This window comes from Sinocyclocheilus rhinocerous, unplaced genomic scaffold (assembly GCF_001515625.1).
Source record: "Sinocyclocheilus rhinocerous isolate Xijiao unplaced genomic scaffold, SAMN03320098_v1.1 scaffold1223, whole genome shotgun sequence".
In the NCBI taxonomy this organism is placed as follows: Eukaryota; Metazoa; Chordata; class Actinopteri; order Cypriniformes; family Cyprinidae; genus Sinocyclocheilus; species Sinocyclocheilus rhinocerous.
Window position 1 is genome coordinate 208,395 of NW_015641045.1, and position 15,561 is coordinate 223,955.

General features: G+C 37.9%; 2 protein-coding genes and 1 long non-coding RNA gene across 4 annotated transcripts in view; all 3 read left to right on the plus strand.

Annotated features, from left to right (window-relative positions):
- polb (polymerase (DNA directed), beta) overlaps window positions 1–5,167 on the plus strand; it is a 9,830-nt gene extending 4,663 nt beyond the window's left edge. The window contains exons 8-14 of the mRNA XM_016570861.1: window positions 1,545–1,599; window positions 1,680–1,752; window positions 1,840–1,910; window positions 1,997–2,083; window positions 2,162–2,229; window positions 4,262–4,401; window positions 4,573–5,167. Of these exons, the coding sequence (XP_016426347.1) occupies window positions 1,545–1,599; window positions 1,680–1,752; window positions 1,840–1,910; window positions 1,997–2,083; window positions 2,162–2,229; window positions 4,262–4,401; window positions 4,573–4,667 (589 nt within the window). The 3' untranslated portion in view covers window positions 4,668–5,167. The remainder of the gene's footprint in view (window positions 1–1,544; window positions 1,600–1,679; window positions 1,753–1,839; window positions 1,911–1,996; window positions 2,084–2,161; window positions 2,230–4,261; window positions 4,402–4,572) is intronic.
- A 1,226-nt stretch (window positions 5,168–6,393) lies between these two features.
- On the plus strand, window positions 6,394–8,126 carry LOC107754422 (uncharacterized). 2 transcript variants are annotated; one of them, XR_001641584.1, is made up of 5 exons: window positions 6,394–6,573; window positions 7,065–7,203; window positions 7,306–7,473; window positions 7,606–7,654; window positions 8,086–8,126. It is a non-coding gene; the product is annotated as an uncharacterized LOC107754422 (long non-coding RNA). The 2 variants fall into 2 exon arrangements; XR_001641582.1 differs by lacking the exons at window positions 7,606–7,654; window positions 8,086–8,126 and having other exon boundaries at window positions 6,406–6,573; window positions 7,306–7,583.
- Window positions 8,127–12,768: 4,642 nt separating this feature from the next.
- The window catches only part of dynll1 (dynein, light chain, LC8-type 1), a 4,071-nt gene continuing 1,278 nt past the window's right edge, over window positions 12,769–15,561 (plus strand). The window contains exons 1-2 of the mRNA XM_016570862.1: window positions 12,769–12,857; window positions 13,571–13,709. Coding sequence (XP_016426348.1) covers window positions 13,578–13,709 — 132 coding nt within the window. The 5' untranslated portion in view covers window positions 12,769–12,857; window positions 13,571–13,577. The remainder of the gene's footprint in view (window positions 12,858–13,570; window positions 13,710–15,561) is intronic.

A 15,561-nucleotide genomic window follows, 5' to 3' on the forward strand; every position in this document is an offset into this window, starting at 1 on the left:
GCATCTGTGATCGCCAAATACCCTCAAAAGATCAAAAGTGGGGCAGAAGCAAAGAAACTGGTACAGATTCTTTGTTTTTACTAGTATTAATGTCCTGAGGTGTGAGTAATACTTGCTTGTTGATTTTTTTAAGGACACAATTTTTATAAAGGATTGCTTTTTCCTCTCAGGATGGAGTTGGTGCAAAGATAGCAGAGAAAATCGATGAGTTTTTAACGACGGGAAAACTGCGCAAGCTGGAAAAGGTATTTGAGTGCATTAGAAATGCATGTTTTATAGTTGATTTAACCTTTGAGAAAGCAAATGAAGGCATTAACATATACATGTGCATGTGAGAAACAGATCTGTGTAGATTGTGACATGTTTGTGGTCTGTTCGTCCTGTAGATTCGCAGTGACGACACAAGCTCCTCCATCAACTTCTTAACCCGAGTGACTGGGATCGGGTACGACGCCCTTGATTTCAAGAGAACAATAACAATAGAGTTGTAAAACTCAATTCACACTCATTCTCTTGTTTTTTAGTCCTGCTGCGGCCAGGAAGTTTTATGAGGAAGGCGTCAGGAACTTAGAAGGTTTGTATATACGGTTAGTTTGCGCATATATTTATTTGCCGTCACATGCATGTGTTTTAAGTCTCACCTGATGTTTTAGATCTGAAGAAGATCGAGCACAAACTCAACCATCATCAGCAGATCGGGTTAAAGTAAGTCTTGATTCGAACAGATAAATTAGTGAATTGTTTTACGGCAACAGTAATGTTCGTTTGGCTTCGTGTTAGTGCTAATCTAGAGCAGGGGTTTCCAATCTTTTAGATGCTACAGGCCCCCAAATATGATCATCCTCCTGTGAGGGACCCCCATCATGAAATTTAAAAGGCAGATATATATTTTCATATATAAAAACATTAATATTATAAATATGTGTTCAGGCTGGGTTCTGCTATATGATTCTGTTAATTAAAATTACTATACATATATAGTTTCTATTGTTAGTGGTTCTATTGTTATTTTGTCTGCTTATTACAGATACTGTACTTATATATAATATTTAAATTTTTTAATAATTTATTTGAATCAATTTATTATTTAATAATTTTTTATTTTAATCAATTTATTTTAGTCATGTAAAAAAAATTTTTTATTCATTTTAATCAACATATTTATTTAGTTGGATAATATTTGTGTGTGTATATATATATATATATATATGTGTGTGTGTTTGTGTCAATTTATTTTAGTCATGTAAAAAAAATTTAATTTATTGTAATCAACATATTTAGTTGGGTAATATGTGTCTGTGTGTATACACACACACACACACACACACATATATATATATATGTGTGTGTGTGTGTGTATGCATTAGTGTTTTAGTTTATTTTTACATTTTTCTCTAAACCTTTTCTATGGAATAGCACGCTTCAGACCCCTGATCTAGAGGACAAATGTTTTATTTGTGAATTATATGTATTTCTAATGAATGCACTCTATTCTTTATTGATGATGTTTTTCATTTTAATGCTCCTGTCTTCATCTATCAAAGATACTTTGAAGAATTTGAGAAGAGAATCCCTCGTGCAGAAATGCAGATAATGGAGGTTGGAGTTTCTTTCAGTGATCTTCATGATTTATTTCTACAGATTTGTGAAGTCTCACTGTGTTTGCCTGATGTTTGCAGGCTCTGATACTGAAGGAACTGGATGTGGTGGATCCCGAGTACATCGGCACCATCTGCGGCAGCTACAGACGAGGTTATCGATCGTTCTGATCCAGATATTTGACATCACTTATCACTTGTATCATCTAAATGTGCCATGATTGCATTTGTTAATGTTCAGGAGCAGAGTCGAGTGGTGATATTGATATACTGCTGACCCATCCGGACTTCACCTCTCAGTCTGAGAAACAGGTGAACGTTCAGTTTTATGGACTGGATGATTTAATGCATGCAGTGTTGTTCCTCTCATAACTCCTGCTGTGATTTCTGTCCTGCAGCCCAAACTCCTTCATGCTGTCGTGGATCATCTGGAGTCCATCGGCTTCATTACCGACATGCTTTCTAAAGGAGACACTAAGTTTATGGTGGGTCTCTGTCTGTCTTAGTCTGCATTTTAAATAATAATAATAACTGAATAATAAATAAGGCATGTTTTTCCTCAGGGTGTGTGTCAGCTGCAGAAAGATGAGGAAGATGAAGAAGAGTATTTTCACCGCCGTATTGACATCAGGTTCATATTGATTAGTTCCATTATAATGTCTTTTCTAGTGATATTTTAGTGTCGTTGATGTACTTTTATAGCTTTTATGAATACTTTGAATTCGTTTTTATTTTTATATTTTTGATAAAATACAACTATTTTTTTAACTATTTTATCTTAATATATATTTGTCTTTTTATTATTTTTTTAAATATTTTTAATTGTTTTTATTTTTATACATGTCTGTTTAGGTTTCATTAATTAGTTTTAGTTATTTTAATACTTCAATTTAAACTAAACTAAAATGAGAAATGTTGGCAATTAGCTGAAATAAAATAAGTTTATTTTATTTAACATGAATGAATATTTAATTTAATTTAACATGGTTATTTCAAATAACACATTTTAAGTGCTTTTAGTAAACAATAATAACCCTGTTTTTTTTTTTCATCTAAACAAATTAGGGACATTTTCATGTGACTATTTTGCTATTTTGTAATCAATATTTTTAAATATGTGAAATATCAGTACTAAATAGATCAACTATTTAAATTTAGATCGACTCAATTTTAAAATGGACCAAAATACAAAATAAACAAATTACTAATCTAAAATCCACCATCTATTATAACAAATCTAGAATCCTGCCATCTGTAGTAGAGACTAGAAAGCGTCCTGTTTTAGTCAAACCAAAATTTATTCAGACACCTTCAACATTTCTCACATTATCACAGTTTATTCGCTATAGTTCAGAAAATGGTAATAAAATATGAGAAGAACTCAGAGTGAAACTGTGTCAGAACAAATTCATATTGATAATGTTAGATATCTTTGATAGAAAGGTATGTAATGAATTCGGTTGAATAGCTGTCAGCTGTTCAATTTAAACACACACTGTAAAAAATGTTTGTGATTTTAACAGTAAAAGACGGTAAAAATGCTACAGTAAAAACCTGTTAACTGATTAACAGTAAGTTTCCATACTATATTCGGTGAATAAATGTAATTACATTTAATGTAATTTCACAGTAAAATACTGTTAAAAATACGGTTTTTGGAAGTGAAAAAGAAAAAGTCATTGTATAATTTACAGTGAAAAAAACGTAAATTGACACTCCCAGAATTCCCTGCATGACACTTCATATTTGATGTTTTTTCTTAGTTTTTTTCTTATCAGTTGTGTACAATAGGGTTTAATCTTACATGTAATGTTGTTAAATTAATGTTTATTGCATTATTTCAGTATCATGTGTGTCACCATGATGGGGTTTAGTGTTTGCTATTGCAAATGTGGTTCAAAATAAATATCACCACTACTCATCTTTGCACCAATAAAACGTAAAAACACTGTTTTTCTACCAAATTATATGTAATATCTAATTATTATATGAATATTTAACTTGCATTGGAAAGGTTTCCGTGACCTCTCGCGAGATCTCGGCAAAAAGTCTCACGATTTATTTCCAGAACAGGATGCATGATGGGATTCACTAAGCCTCGAATAGCGCTCCGGAGCGATATTCGAGATGGTGTGGATTTAGTGTGCGTTAAGGGCACTGCGCTTTGCCGTTTTTAAGACCTGGGACAGTCTTGCGCACTTACTTCCTATCGCGCGCACGCGCTCTCAAGTGGCCCAGACCGCAAGTGTGGGTATTTGGACAAGGCAAAGCTCCCTCAGTATTATCAGCAGTTTTCGCATTGCTCAATAACTAATTACCCTCCTCCATCCCCAGCTCCTCCTCTGTCAGTCAGGATTCAGCCTTCTGATTCTCCTTTGAATCAGACTAATTCTAAAATGTGTACATAACATTATTGAACTTTAACGATATTTGCAATACATTTTTATTGGTTCTGTTCTGTTTACCCTGGGGGGGTTATCGCTGCTCTCCCTGCTCTCATCCATGCTAGCCTGCATGGATGCGCAGGGAGTTCTTGCCCAGAACAGAACCATACCACCAATCCAAACTGTATGCTAATTGTCAATCATCTTTGACGACTGTCTGAATAATTTTGGTTTGACTGTATATGTTCCTCATGTGTTTCTCTCTCTCTGGATCTGCAGGCTTATCCCAAAAGATCAGTATTTCTGCGGTGTGCTGTACTTCACCGGCAGTGATATATTCAACAAGAACATGAGGACTCATGCCCTGGAGAAGGGCTTCACTCTCAACGAATACACCATCCGTCCACTGGGCGTCACTGGTGAGACTCACGTTTATACATCACTGCATAGAAGGACGTGCTGGAAGTTTGTGCAGACTTTGAATTTCTGTCCGTCCAGAAGTCTAGTTTAGTCTAGTGCTGCTGGTTTACTTGACCATCTTTCTTGTGAGTGTGACTGTAGCTCATGTCTGATGACTGTTTTTGATCCAGGTGTGGCTGGAGAGCCTCTGCTGGTGGACAGTGAGAAGGACATCTTTGACTACATCCAGTGGAAATACAAGGAACCAAAGGAGCGCAGCGAGTGAAACAAAGACAGAGACAAAATCCAACCTCAAACTGTGTGCGCGCTGCTCATTTAGGTCAAATTAGCATATTTTAAGAGTAGAAGAGCCATTTAGGGAGAGATGTGTATGTGTTTAAAGTTTTAAAGTTGTGAAAGCAGCTACATAACAGTAGTTGATGGTGCTTTTTATTAATAATAATAGCCGTGCATAATATTTGTTTTAAATCCAAGAGTGAAGTGAGAGTGAGTAATGACTTCACAGGCATGTCAATACTCATGTTAATGTCATTCTGTCAAAAGTATAGCAGCAAACATGTCTTTATTTCAACACCCTCAACACTGGTATGCAGGAAAGCAAACTGGGAAAAAAAATGAATGATTGTCTGTGGTTGTGTTATTTAAAATCTATTATGATGCTATTGGGATATTTTTATTTAGATAATAGTCTACCATAATACGACACAAAAGATTCTTCAAGTTTGTGTGTAAATTTGGATTCTGCATTAAAAATCCCACAAATCAGTTCAGGTCCGTTTTATTTTCTGGATTTTGGATTTTTTTAAATGAATGCACATCTGAGTAATGAATTGTTCTTATAGGATGATATATTGACTTTCTTTTTGCTGAGAATACACTGATCACAATAATCTGTCTAATAATGAATCAATATAGTGCTCACATCACAAATAACTGATTCTCAGTGTAGTTTTACTGCAGACACAGATCTGACTCGTGTGTGTGTGTGGTCCTGTCCAAGCTTTTTTGATGAGCATTACTCGCCTTGATTTTGACACGTTAATCTTATCTTCCTTGTTTTCTGAATAATGAAAATAATCAAGCAGTTTTAGTTTCAGTTCTCACACATATTTGAGAACTGCAGTGTTGTTGAAAAGTAACGGGACTTCCATACCAGCCTTTCCATGCACCGGTGGTATCGAGTATCGAAAGCGACTGAGCATAAGAAAATGCTGGACGGAATCTAAAAATGCAGTGTTGTACATTTTAGTAACCATAGCAGTAGATGAGACAAAAACAATCAGGTGTGCATGTCAAAATAGATCTGTGCATTTAAGTCTTGCAGTGCAAGTGCAATAGACCTGACACTTTTTATGTTACCTGCAATGCGTTTCTTTGTTATTTTATCACTAACTTTTAATTTGATCTTTTAATGCAATGTTTGGCCAACATATTTGAACAATATTTGAAGGAACAAAGTATTGTTATTAAACCACTTCGATTATAAATTATGTGCTAACTAGTCTTGATTCAAGGTTAATATTGAAGGGCTACCTATTGCCATACAATATAGTCACTCAATAGCAACGCTCTCCCACATATTTTGCTATTCTAACTGCGCTTATTTCCATCGTTGGTATAAGTGGCAGTGGGTGGTAATAGACAAGAAATGTACCATCGTTCTGATAACGTTTCTTTAGTCATTCTGCAATCCTACAGCCTGAAACACTGTAGGGAAACCACCCTTACAGTCTTCTCTCGTCTTGCACTGTCGTCACTCCTCCTTTTATCCTTCTGGAGCTCCTCCGTGGGACTCCTATCACGGCTCTCTGCCCCGCCCCACTCATCACACTCGACAGTATTACCCACTGATCTATAATAGAGAACATATTATATATAGATCAGTGGTATTACCTCAGGTTGTGTCATTTATTCATGCAATAAATACTACGAGCCACTGTTCTTAATCAATGTCCTGTTTTGTTTGTGTATGTTTAGGAACAGTCAAGGATGCAGAAATGATATGTTTCAGTGTAGATGCTGCAGGGTATTTCAGATGAAGGAATGAGAGGTGAGAGGGAGGTTGGTTTGTGCAAGAACAGGTGGAGTCACTTACGCATTTAGCCTACATTAGTTTTGATCGAACACAGCTGGAGCATCACAGACACTGAGTGAATTCATCACTAAATAAGGTAAGCCAATGTAAGAAATTTCCTTGATATATCCTTCTATTCAAAAGTTTGTAGTCAGTACTTAATAATGAATATTACTTAATATTAACTATTACTTAAGAAATTAATACTTTTATTCAGCAGGGACACATTAAATTGATCAAAAGTGACAGTAAAGTCATTATGTTAGATTTCTATTTGAAATAAATGTTGTTCTTTTGTACTTTCTATTTATTAGAGATTCCTGAAAAATAATTTGGCAGCAAAACATTTATTTATTTATTTGGCAGCACAGCTGTTTTCAACGTTGATAATCAGAAATGTTTGCTGAGCAGCAAATCAGCATATTAGAATGATTTCTGAAGATCATGTGACGCTGAAGACTGGAGTAATGATGCTGAAAATCCAGCTGCGCATCACAGAAATAAATTACATTTCAACATATATTCACATAGAAAACAGCTATTTTAAACTGAAATAATATTTCACAAAATCTGTGCTTACAATTGCAGATCAACCATGGCGAAAACATCAATTAAGATTAAAATAGCAGACATGAGTGATGAGATGCAGCGGGAGGTTCTACAATGTGCTTTTCTGGCTGTGAATATGTATGAAGATGGCTTGGACATTGCTACCTACATCAAGAAGGTTGATATTATAGTCATTTCTTTCTTCAGGAGCTTAATGGTGCAGAATGAGTGTTTTGGTGAAGTGAGTTCAGTGGAACCTAATACTATGTCTTTTTTACAGGAATTTGACAGAAGGCATCAGCCCAACTGGCATTGCATTGTGGGGAACTGCAGTAGCCATGTGACACACAATAAAAGCTGTTATATCTCCTTTGATGTTGGCAATAAACATATTGTGCTTTTCAAGACGAGCTGATCCACAGCAACAGTTCAAACCCATTTGGTTAAGGTGCTAAGAAATTCAGGGTCTGCTTTTTTTTTTTTTAAGTTGTGGTGATTTTTGTTTCCAAATGTTGTTGCATGGCTTTGGTTGTTTAAATAAACATGACTATAATTCACTGTGGGCTTATTTAATTTTTAGGTCAAAAACCTGACAAATCCCATGGTGACTATACTCCGTAATTATAAAGGTACTGTATCATATTTGCTAGGCAAATTTCTAAGGCCTCTATGCATTGCATTATGTTTTGATCATCAAACTAAGCATTTAAATCTCACCTTTAGGCATATTATTGGAGATGGTGACCACTGATATTTATATCATTTTATGTTTGTATCTGCTACGTTATAAAGGTCTCACTGATATCCATTAAAAGCTATCAGAATTTCATCTTTTTGACATCAGTACCATCTGTGGCAGCTACAGAAGAGATTATTGATCAAGCTGATCCAGATAACTGACATCAATTATCACTTGTTTTGTCTCTGAGCTCTGCAGGCAACTGCAGCCTTTGACCTCATGGCTTAGTTTTCGCTCTAATATGTATTGTCAGCTGTGAGGTCTTTTATAGAGAGGTGTGTGCCTTTCCAAATCATGTTCAATCAATTTAATTTACCACAGGTGGACTCCAATCAAGGTGTAGAAACATCTCAGCAGTGATCAAGAGAAATGGGAGGCACCTGAGCTAAATTTCAAGTGTTGTTGCAATGCTTATGTAAATGTGATATTTCAGTTTTTTTCTTTTTAATAAATTTAGACATTTCTAAAATTCTATTTTCACTTTATCATTGAGGTATGGAGTGTAGATTAATTAGAAAAAAATGAATTTAATTAATTGTATCAGGCTGCAACATAACAAAACTGAAAAGAGTGAAGGGGGTCAGAATACTTTCTGAATGCACTGTGTGTGTGTGCATTCAGAATACACACACACACACACACACACATATATATATATACACACACACACACAGATTTAATTGATTTCTTTCCCAAATTGCATTGAGTGCTTTAAAATATAAGACACCAATGTTTCAGGGGTTTAGGACATGAATAGGACACATTCTTATTCAATAACAGTTTTTATTTCCTGTTTGGGTTTATGCTTATGCTTTATTTTTTAAAATTAACAGTTTTTTTTTTCCAAAGCATGGTTATATGCCAGTGTTTCCTGTCATAGCTGTGCAAAATTTGATTTCCAAAACAGTGTCCTAGCTATTAAACTATATCTTGTTAGGATTTTAAATCTGTATTTAACCTCAGAATGATCTCTAAAGTCTGCTAAAGTCTGATTTTGTGGTGGCTGTACTTTAAAATTAAATTATTTGAATCTTAATTCAAGCGGTGAAGGATTTTGAGAAGTTTGTCAGTAATGAGTGTTGAATATACTGTAAGGTTAACCCTGCCTGCTTTAAATGTTTGAAAATGATTAACAGTTGAAAACATTCATTAGAAATTTAGAAAAGTAATCAATAACTTAATCAAGAACTTAATTGAAAAAAATAGTTACACTACTTATTACATTTTAAGTAGGGTACCTTGTAATGTAACCTATTACATTTCCAACCTTCCCAACACTGTTAGTAAATGTGCCACATGCCATTCGTTTTGTTTGTGTTTGTGTTTAGGAACCATGAAATAATACAGAAATAATCATCTCTTCAACGTTAAGCATGTTGCAAGGTATTTTAAAAGAAGGAATGCTGTCAAATGAGAGGTGAGAGGGAGGTTGGATCGTGACGTAGGTAAGAACAGGTGGAGTCAGTTACACATTTACATTACTATTGGTTTAACACAGCTGGAGCGTCACAAACACTATGTCTGTGTAATCACGATATAAACAAGATAAGACAAAGAGAGAATTTTCCTTTTAAATATATAAGCATATATAAGTATATTTTATATATAATATATTAGTTTGGTTTCACCGATAATAGCATTATGGGTCAACAATTCCTGGTCATAAATGTCAGCAAGCCAGCAAGTCAGCAAGTCTCCATGCTGAATAGTGAACCATCACAAAAACATGTTAATCTCTAGATTCTGTGCTGTTTAATTTCATATTTTCTCATTAAAACAAATTGCTTGCGGCTACAGAGCAACCATGTCGAACAAATCATATGAGGTCAAATATTCAACGATGAGTGATGAGATGCAGCGGGACGCTCTACAGTGTGTCCTTACAACTGAGTATTTGTGCAAAGAGTACAACGACATTGCTAAATACATTGCAAAGGTTAATATGAGTTCCTTGATTTACTGAGTGAATGGAATGTCTTGATAAGCTTCAGTTTATTCAGTATTGTGAAAATTGTGAGTTGGAACTGTGGAACTTTACTGTGTATTTCTTTATAGGAATTTGACAGAAAGCATCAGCCCGACTGGTTCTGCATTGTGGGGAACTTTGGTTGCTACCATCCGAGCAAATATAATGTCTGCTTCTGTTGTCACGATTCGCTGCCGGAAGGAACGCAGGAGACGCGGAGAAGCGTTAAACAGTCTTTTAATCCACAAACACAGGGAAAAATCCACAACAGGAACGAGGAATGACACACAAACATAACCTGTAGACCCGACAGAGACAGACAGCACAGACTCGAACTAAATACATGGGGTAATTAACTAGACACACCTGGAACAAATGATCAATCAACACGAGGAAGAAACTGGGTCACGGGAAGCACATGGGGAGGAAAAACACCACAAAACAGTCCAGAATCCTGACATATCGCCCCCCTCCCGGAAGGCGCGTCCTTGCGCCGTAGAACAACAGAGGGGGGGGCCGCCAGACAGAGTCCAGGGAGGTGACGAAAGAGGGAGGAGCCAAGGAGGAAACAGAAAGAGCCAGGGCGGATCAGACAGAGGAAGGAGCCAGGAGCCAGGGAGGAAACAGGAAGGACTTGGAGCAGGAGGAGTCCAGCTGAACCCAGGCCACAGCCATGATGGCGACCCACGGTGGAGCCGACGGAGGGAGGAGCCATGGAGCAGGGATGGCTGCCGACTCCAGGGGGCCGACCAACAGCGGCGGAGCAGGTGGCGGAGGAGCTCGAGGCGGAGACGGAGAGCCGATGAGCCAGGGCGACGGGGAGGATCCGGGGGACCAAGGCGGAGCAGATGTTCGCTGGCGACCGAGGCGGAGACGGGGATCCAGATGGCCACGGTGGAGCCGGAGCGACAGAGGACTGAGGAGGAGCCGAAGGGATGGAGGAGTCTGGCGGAGCCGGAGGAACGAGGCGCAGCCGGAGGAGTGGAGTCCCGAGGCGCAGGATGGTCGACAACAGACCAAGGCGGAGCCGGAGCAGGAGCGACGAGGGAGCCCGGCGGAACCAGTGGACAGATGGGCCACGGCGGAGAGGAGGGAGCTAGGAGCCTTGGTGGAGCCGACGGGTCAACGGGCCGAGGCGGAGTCCGGAGCTTAGAGGCTGGAGGCGGAGGTGAGGGATTCTCCAGCCACAGCGAGAGCCCGCAGAGCTCGCACCGTATAGATGGTGGGCTGAGGGCGAGCAGAGAGGCTGCCAGATGACAGCGGAGGAGGAGGCAGGTCTGGCTGAGCCGGAGGAACGAGGCGCAGCCGGAGGAGTGGAGTCCCGAGGCGCAGGATGGTCGACAACAGACCAAGGCGGAGCCGGAGCAGGAGCGACGAGGGAGCCCGGCGGAACCAGTGGACAGATGGGCCACGGCGGAGAGGAGGGAGCTAGGAGCCTTGGTGGAGCCGACGGGGCAACGGGCCGAGGCGGAGGCCGGAGCTTAGAGGCTGGGGGCGGAGGTGTGTTGCACCACTTCCACTAGGTCTTGGTTTAAGCAGCCTGCTGTACTGGGTCCGCAAGGAGCAAGCTCTTAATTTTACTTCAGCAACTGCAAACGAGATGAAATTGTTATTTTAGGACAATTGCAGCAGTTCTTGATTTTTCCTTTTCATTCTATAGATACGTCTATAACCATTGAGTGTGCAAACTGACATTCTTATATTGTAAAGCAGCCTACTTATTATTGTTATTACTATTATTATATAGGCTACTGTCGATGTAAATGAAAATCTTCAGCCTCTCATGCAATGCTATGCATCTAGGCTACAACAGTATCTCTGAGACAGGTTAGCATTTTGGTTTAGAAATTGCGTTACCACTCAGAAACTCTCATTGCGCTACTCTCAGCAAACGTCTATCAATCACAGATTGAGGGTATGTACAGATATATCTTATTCACTATTGTTTTTATTTTGAGTCACATTGCGTAGTATGGGACAGCTGACCATTACACGAACTGGGCATTAATGACATTAAATTCTAAATACATAGACATTATTTCTTACATTAATAATAATAATAATAATAATATTTGCATGGATAGTCTGAATTGTATCGAAAGAAAGCTTACCTGATACATTCAGTTCTTCAGCAATTGACGCCCAGCTCTTTTCTTTGTCACTTCGATTGTGGTATGTCTTTGCTGATACATTGTAAAGACATTCATGTTTTTGCCAAAGTTCAATCATTTTTTCTTCCATGTGAGTTGTCCAATGTACTTTTACACCGCAAACTTTTTTTGTCGCCATTATCTCCTTGTGTCAGTATACCGTCTCCAGGGTAACAGTGACGCCATCGGCCGCCGCCTCAGTCGCAAATATTAAACATGTTTTAAAAAATCTTTGTGAAAACGACTGGTTCTTGAATTCTAAGATTATAATCTTTAAACACCACACACTATGCAATTTTTTTTGCCGACTGCAAACAGCGACTGAGCCCAACTGGAACAGACCCGGTCGGACTGGGCGCGATCCGTCCTCAAGACCAAATTACATTCATAATCGGCCTGACAGTCCTGTAGTGTGTCCTTGGCTTAAGGAAAGTCCATAAAAACAGGGCACAGTGTACTGTGTTAATATGAAGGAATTTTGTGTATTTATTTTTCACCAGCATTTTACCTGTATTTTAAATTACACATTGCATTTTGATAGATAGATAGATAGATAGATAGATGTGGTTAAGAGGTAAAATGCATGCCTTTTTTATCATTTGAGTCACTTTTCATAAATTGCTAAAAGTTGCCAAATACATTTTAAAAATAGCTAAATTTGTTGCTAGGTGCTTTTTGAAAAGAAAGTTGCTAGGGTAGCCTAAAAGGGTATTGATTCTCCGTTGCTATGGACACCAGCGAAGCGTCTTAGGCACAAGGCATGCCGGTCTGAAATAAAATGCAGAGATACATTGCAGCGAGACTCTTGCACAGCCGGCCAATCGCAGAGCCGGGCATGGCAGCGACAGCCAATGGGAAGCGAGAGCGGGAGGAGCCAACGGCAGTTGCACACCTACTACATTACTTTTGGTCAAGCACACAGCAGGAGCATCACAGTCGCATTTCTCTCAGTCTCAAGAAATCTGCACAGAAATAAGGTAAAACTTTTTCTTTCATCCGTTGATTGCAGTTTACAATGCATATTAGTCTGTAGAACAAAATATCTTGTTTGTTTTTTTCGCTCAGAGTAAGCGATGTTGTACCTAACGTCAGTTGCCCGTTTACACACCTATGTTTCAGCAACTGTCTTAAATATAAATGAAATCAATTATTAATGATAGGATTTATTAGAATATAAACAAAAAGATACGTAATTCTTTCATTTAACATTAAAAAAGGTGATGTAAAGTGTTTCTTATTTCTAAAAAATAACCATGGCACCATTCATTTGTCGTTTACTAATAAAAACAAGCATCTTAAAAGGCACAGTTTGATTCAGTAAGTTAAGACTATTTTGTTTAATTAACTGTAATTCATTAAAAGTTATATAAGCATAAGTATCATAAGTTTGTTGTAATAATCTGTGGTGCTGAGTACAGTCTTAAACTCAGGTGACCATGGCAACAGTAACCTGGCGAAATAATGCCACGTGATGTTATGCAATAAAGATGGAGTAAAGGCTGTGGAGCATCTCCTGTGCTGGTATTATATAAGGCTCGGCTGCTGCGGCCGGCTCTGAGCAGATGCTGGAGGACTGTGGGTTTGGGGCAGAGAGCAGGATGAGCACTAGATAGGGTGCGTCACAGGGTGTTGCTCAGATCGAGCCCTGTTTAACTCGTCCGTTCAGCATTAAATGTCTCTGTCTTTCCAGATCCAGCATGTCGGACAGAAAGGCAGTGATCAAGAATGCGGACATGTCTGAGGAGATGCAGCAGGACTCTGTGGAGTGCGCAACACAGGCGCTCGAGAAGTACAACATCGAGAAGGACATCGCCGCCTACATCAAGAAGGTAAACGCCGCTTTAGTGGGCGGAACACTTTACGGGCTACAAAATATGAATTATTTAAAATATATATGCATTTTATTAATTAAACATAATTAATAAAATAAAATAACCAAAGTAAAATTAAATTAAAAGATGCTGAAAACAAAACACTAATTTTTACTATTATCAGACGCTTTTATCCTAAGCAACTTAAAAATGAGGACAATAGAGACAATCAAAACCAAAAGATTATTAATTTTAATAAATATTTATTAAAATCTATTTTATTTGATTTTATGTATTTTATTGCATTATAATGGTTACATTTATTAAAAATGGTGAATTATTGAAATGAATGAATTCTGGATAATATTAATTAGAGCCCGACCGATATATAGTTTAGCCAATATTATCAGCGGATATGAGCCTGACGCCGATATATCGGTATCGGCAAATATGCCGGCCAAATTTGAACATTTTTTTTACAGAACATATAACGCAGATAAAATGCTTGTAAATGGTGTAATTATGTAGTTTGTCCAGCAGAGCGTGCTCCATTGTTTGCTACTGGCGACCCGGATGAAACGCTTTTGAAGCTTAAGTCTATGGAAAACCATTGAAACTTTGAACGGCCATATCTCCGTAACGGCGCGGGGGATCCCTTCAGCTCGAGGAACCCTCTCGAACGCAAATCGAGTGTACATCTAGAGGCCCGCTTTCAAATGAGACCACCCCCGCGTCGATAGCCCCCGGGGTTCAGGAGTTACGGGTGGTTAAATTCGCGGTCTGGCGCCGACCGATCAAGCGATCCCGGGGGGCTACCGACGCGCGGAGGGTGGCGTTCGAGAGGGCTCCTCGAGCTGAAGGGATCCCCCGAATTTGGTGACAACAGTCAACACTTTCACTTCAGTAAGGAGGTCTCTTGTTCAGGCAGCAGCATTCAAGCGTTGTCTTATTCGACCGTAAGTGCCCTGCGAAGTGGACTTCACATGAAATTCCGCCATGATTCCAGTTCCAAGGGAACGTACACGTTAGCCCCAAAAAAACCATATCGTTCGGGCTTAAAATATTAATTAATATAAACTGAACTAAAATGCTAAACACATTTTTTAAAAATCAATTTTTAATTTATTAGTTATTTATTAGATTTTTAATTTACATTTAAATGAATTTATTGAAAACCAATTTTAATTTATTATTAATAATATTTGATTTTATGTATTTAAGCAATTTAAGTTAATTATTTAAATTTATTTAATATATATATATGAATATTATTAAATATATAATTAATATATTAAAATTGACCTAATTTAAATAGTGAAAGAAATGCATCAAAATAATTTTATTTTAGCATTTTAATTAAGTTAGATTATTTTAATTTATTAATAATTTTGATTATATTAATTTGAATACTTTTTAGTCATCCTCTAAATCCTCTAAAATTGTTAATTGATAGTAAATGCTTTTATTGAAGCCATCGGTTGACATTTCAACTATTTTTTTCGAGTACTTTTTTGCTATAACTTAAAGTCTCCATGAAATCAAAATGAAAGTTTTTTGGGTGTTAGTATCAATATGTTAGTCTTAAGGTTATCTACAAGGCAGTGTGCTCCAAAACAGTGACAAAATTCGCATTTAGAAGATATAAGCATTCAAAGCTTGCAGTTCGTCACTTCCGACAAAACGGCTCAACGATTTTTTTGACGTCACATCGTACTTCAGCTTCTCATCAAACGTTCTGTCCAATCAAATGCTCTCTAGAATCAGAAGCGCCCACCCCCTACACTATAAAATAGACGCTGAAGCCACGGCTGAAATCGGTCACTTGTCCACAGAATCAGCATTTGCTGTACAGTGAATCGCACGTAGTGCA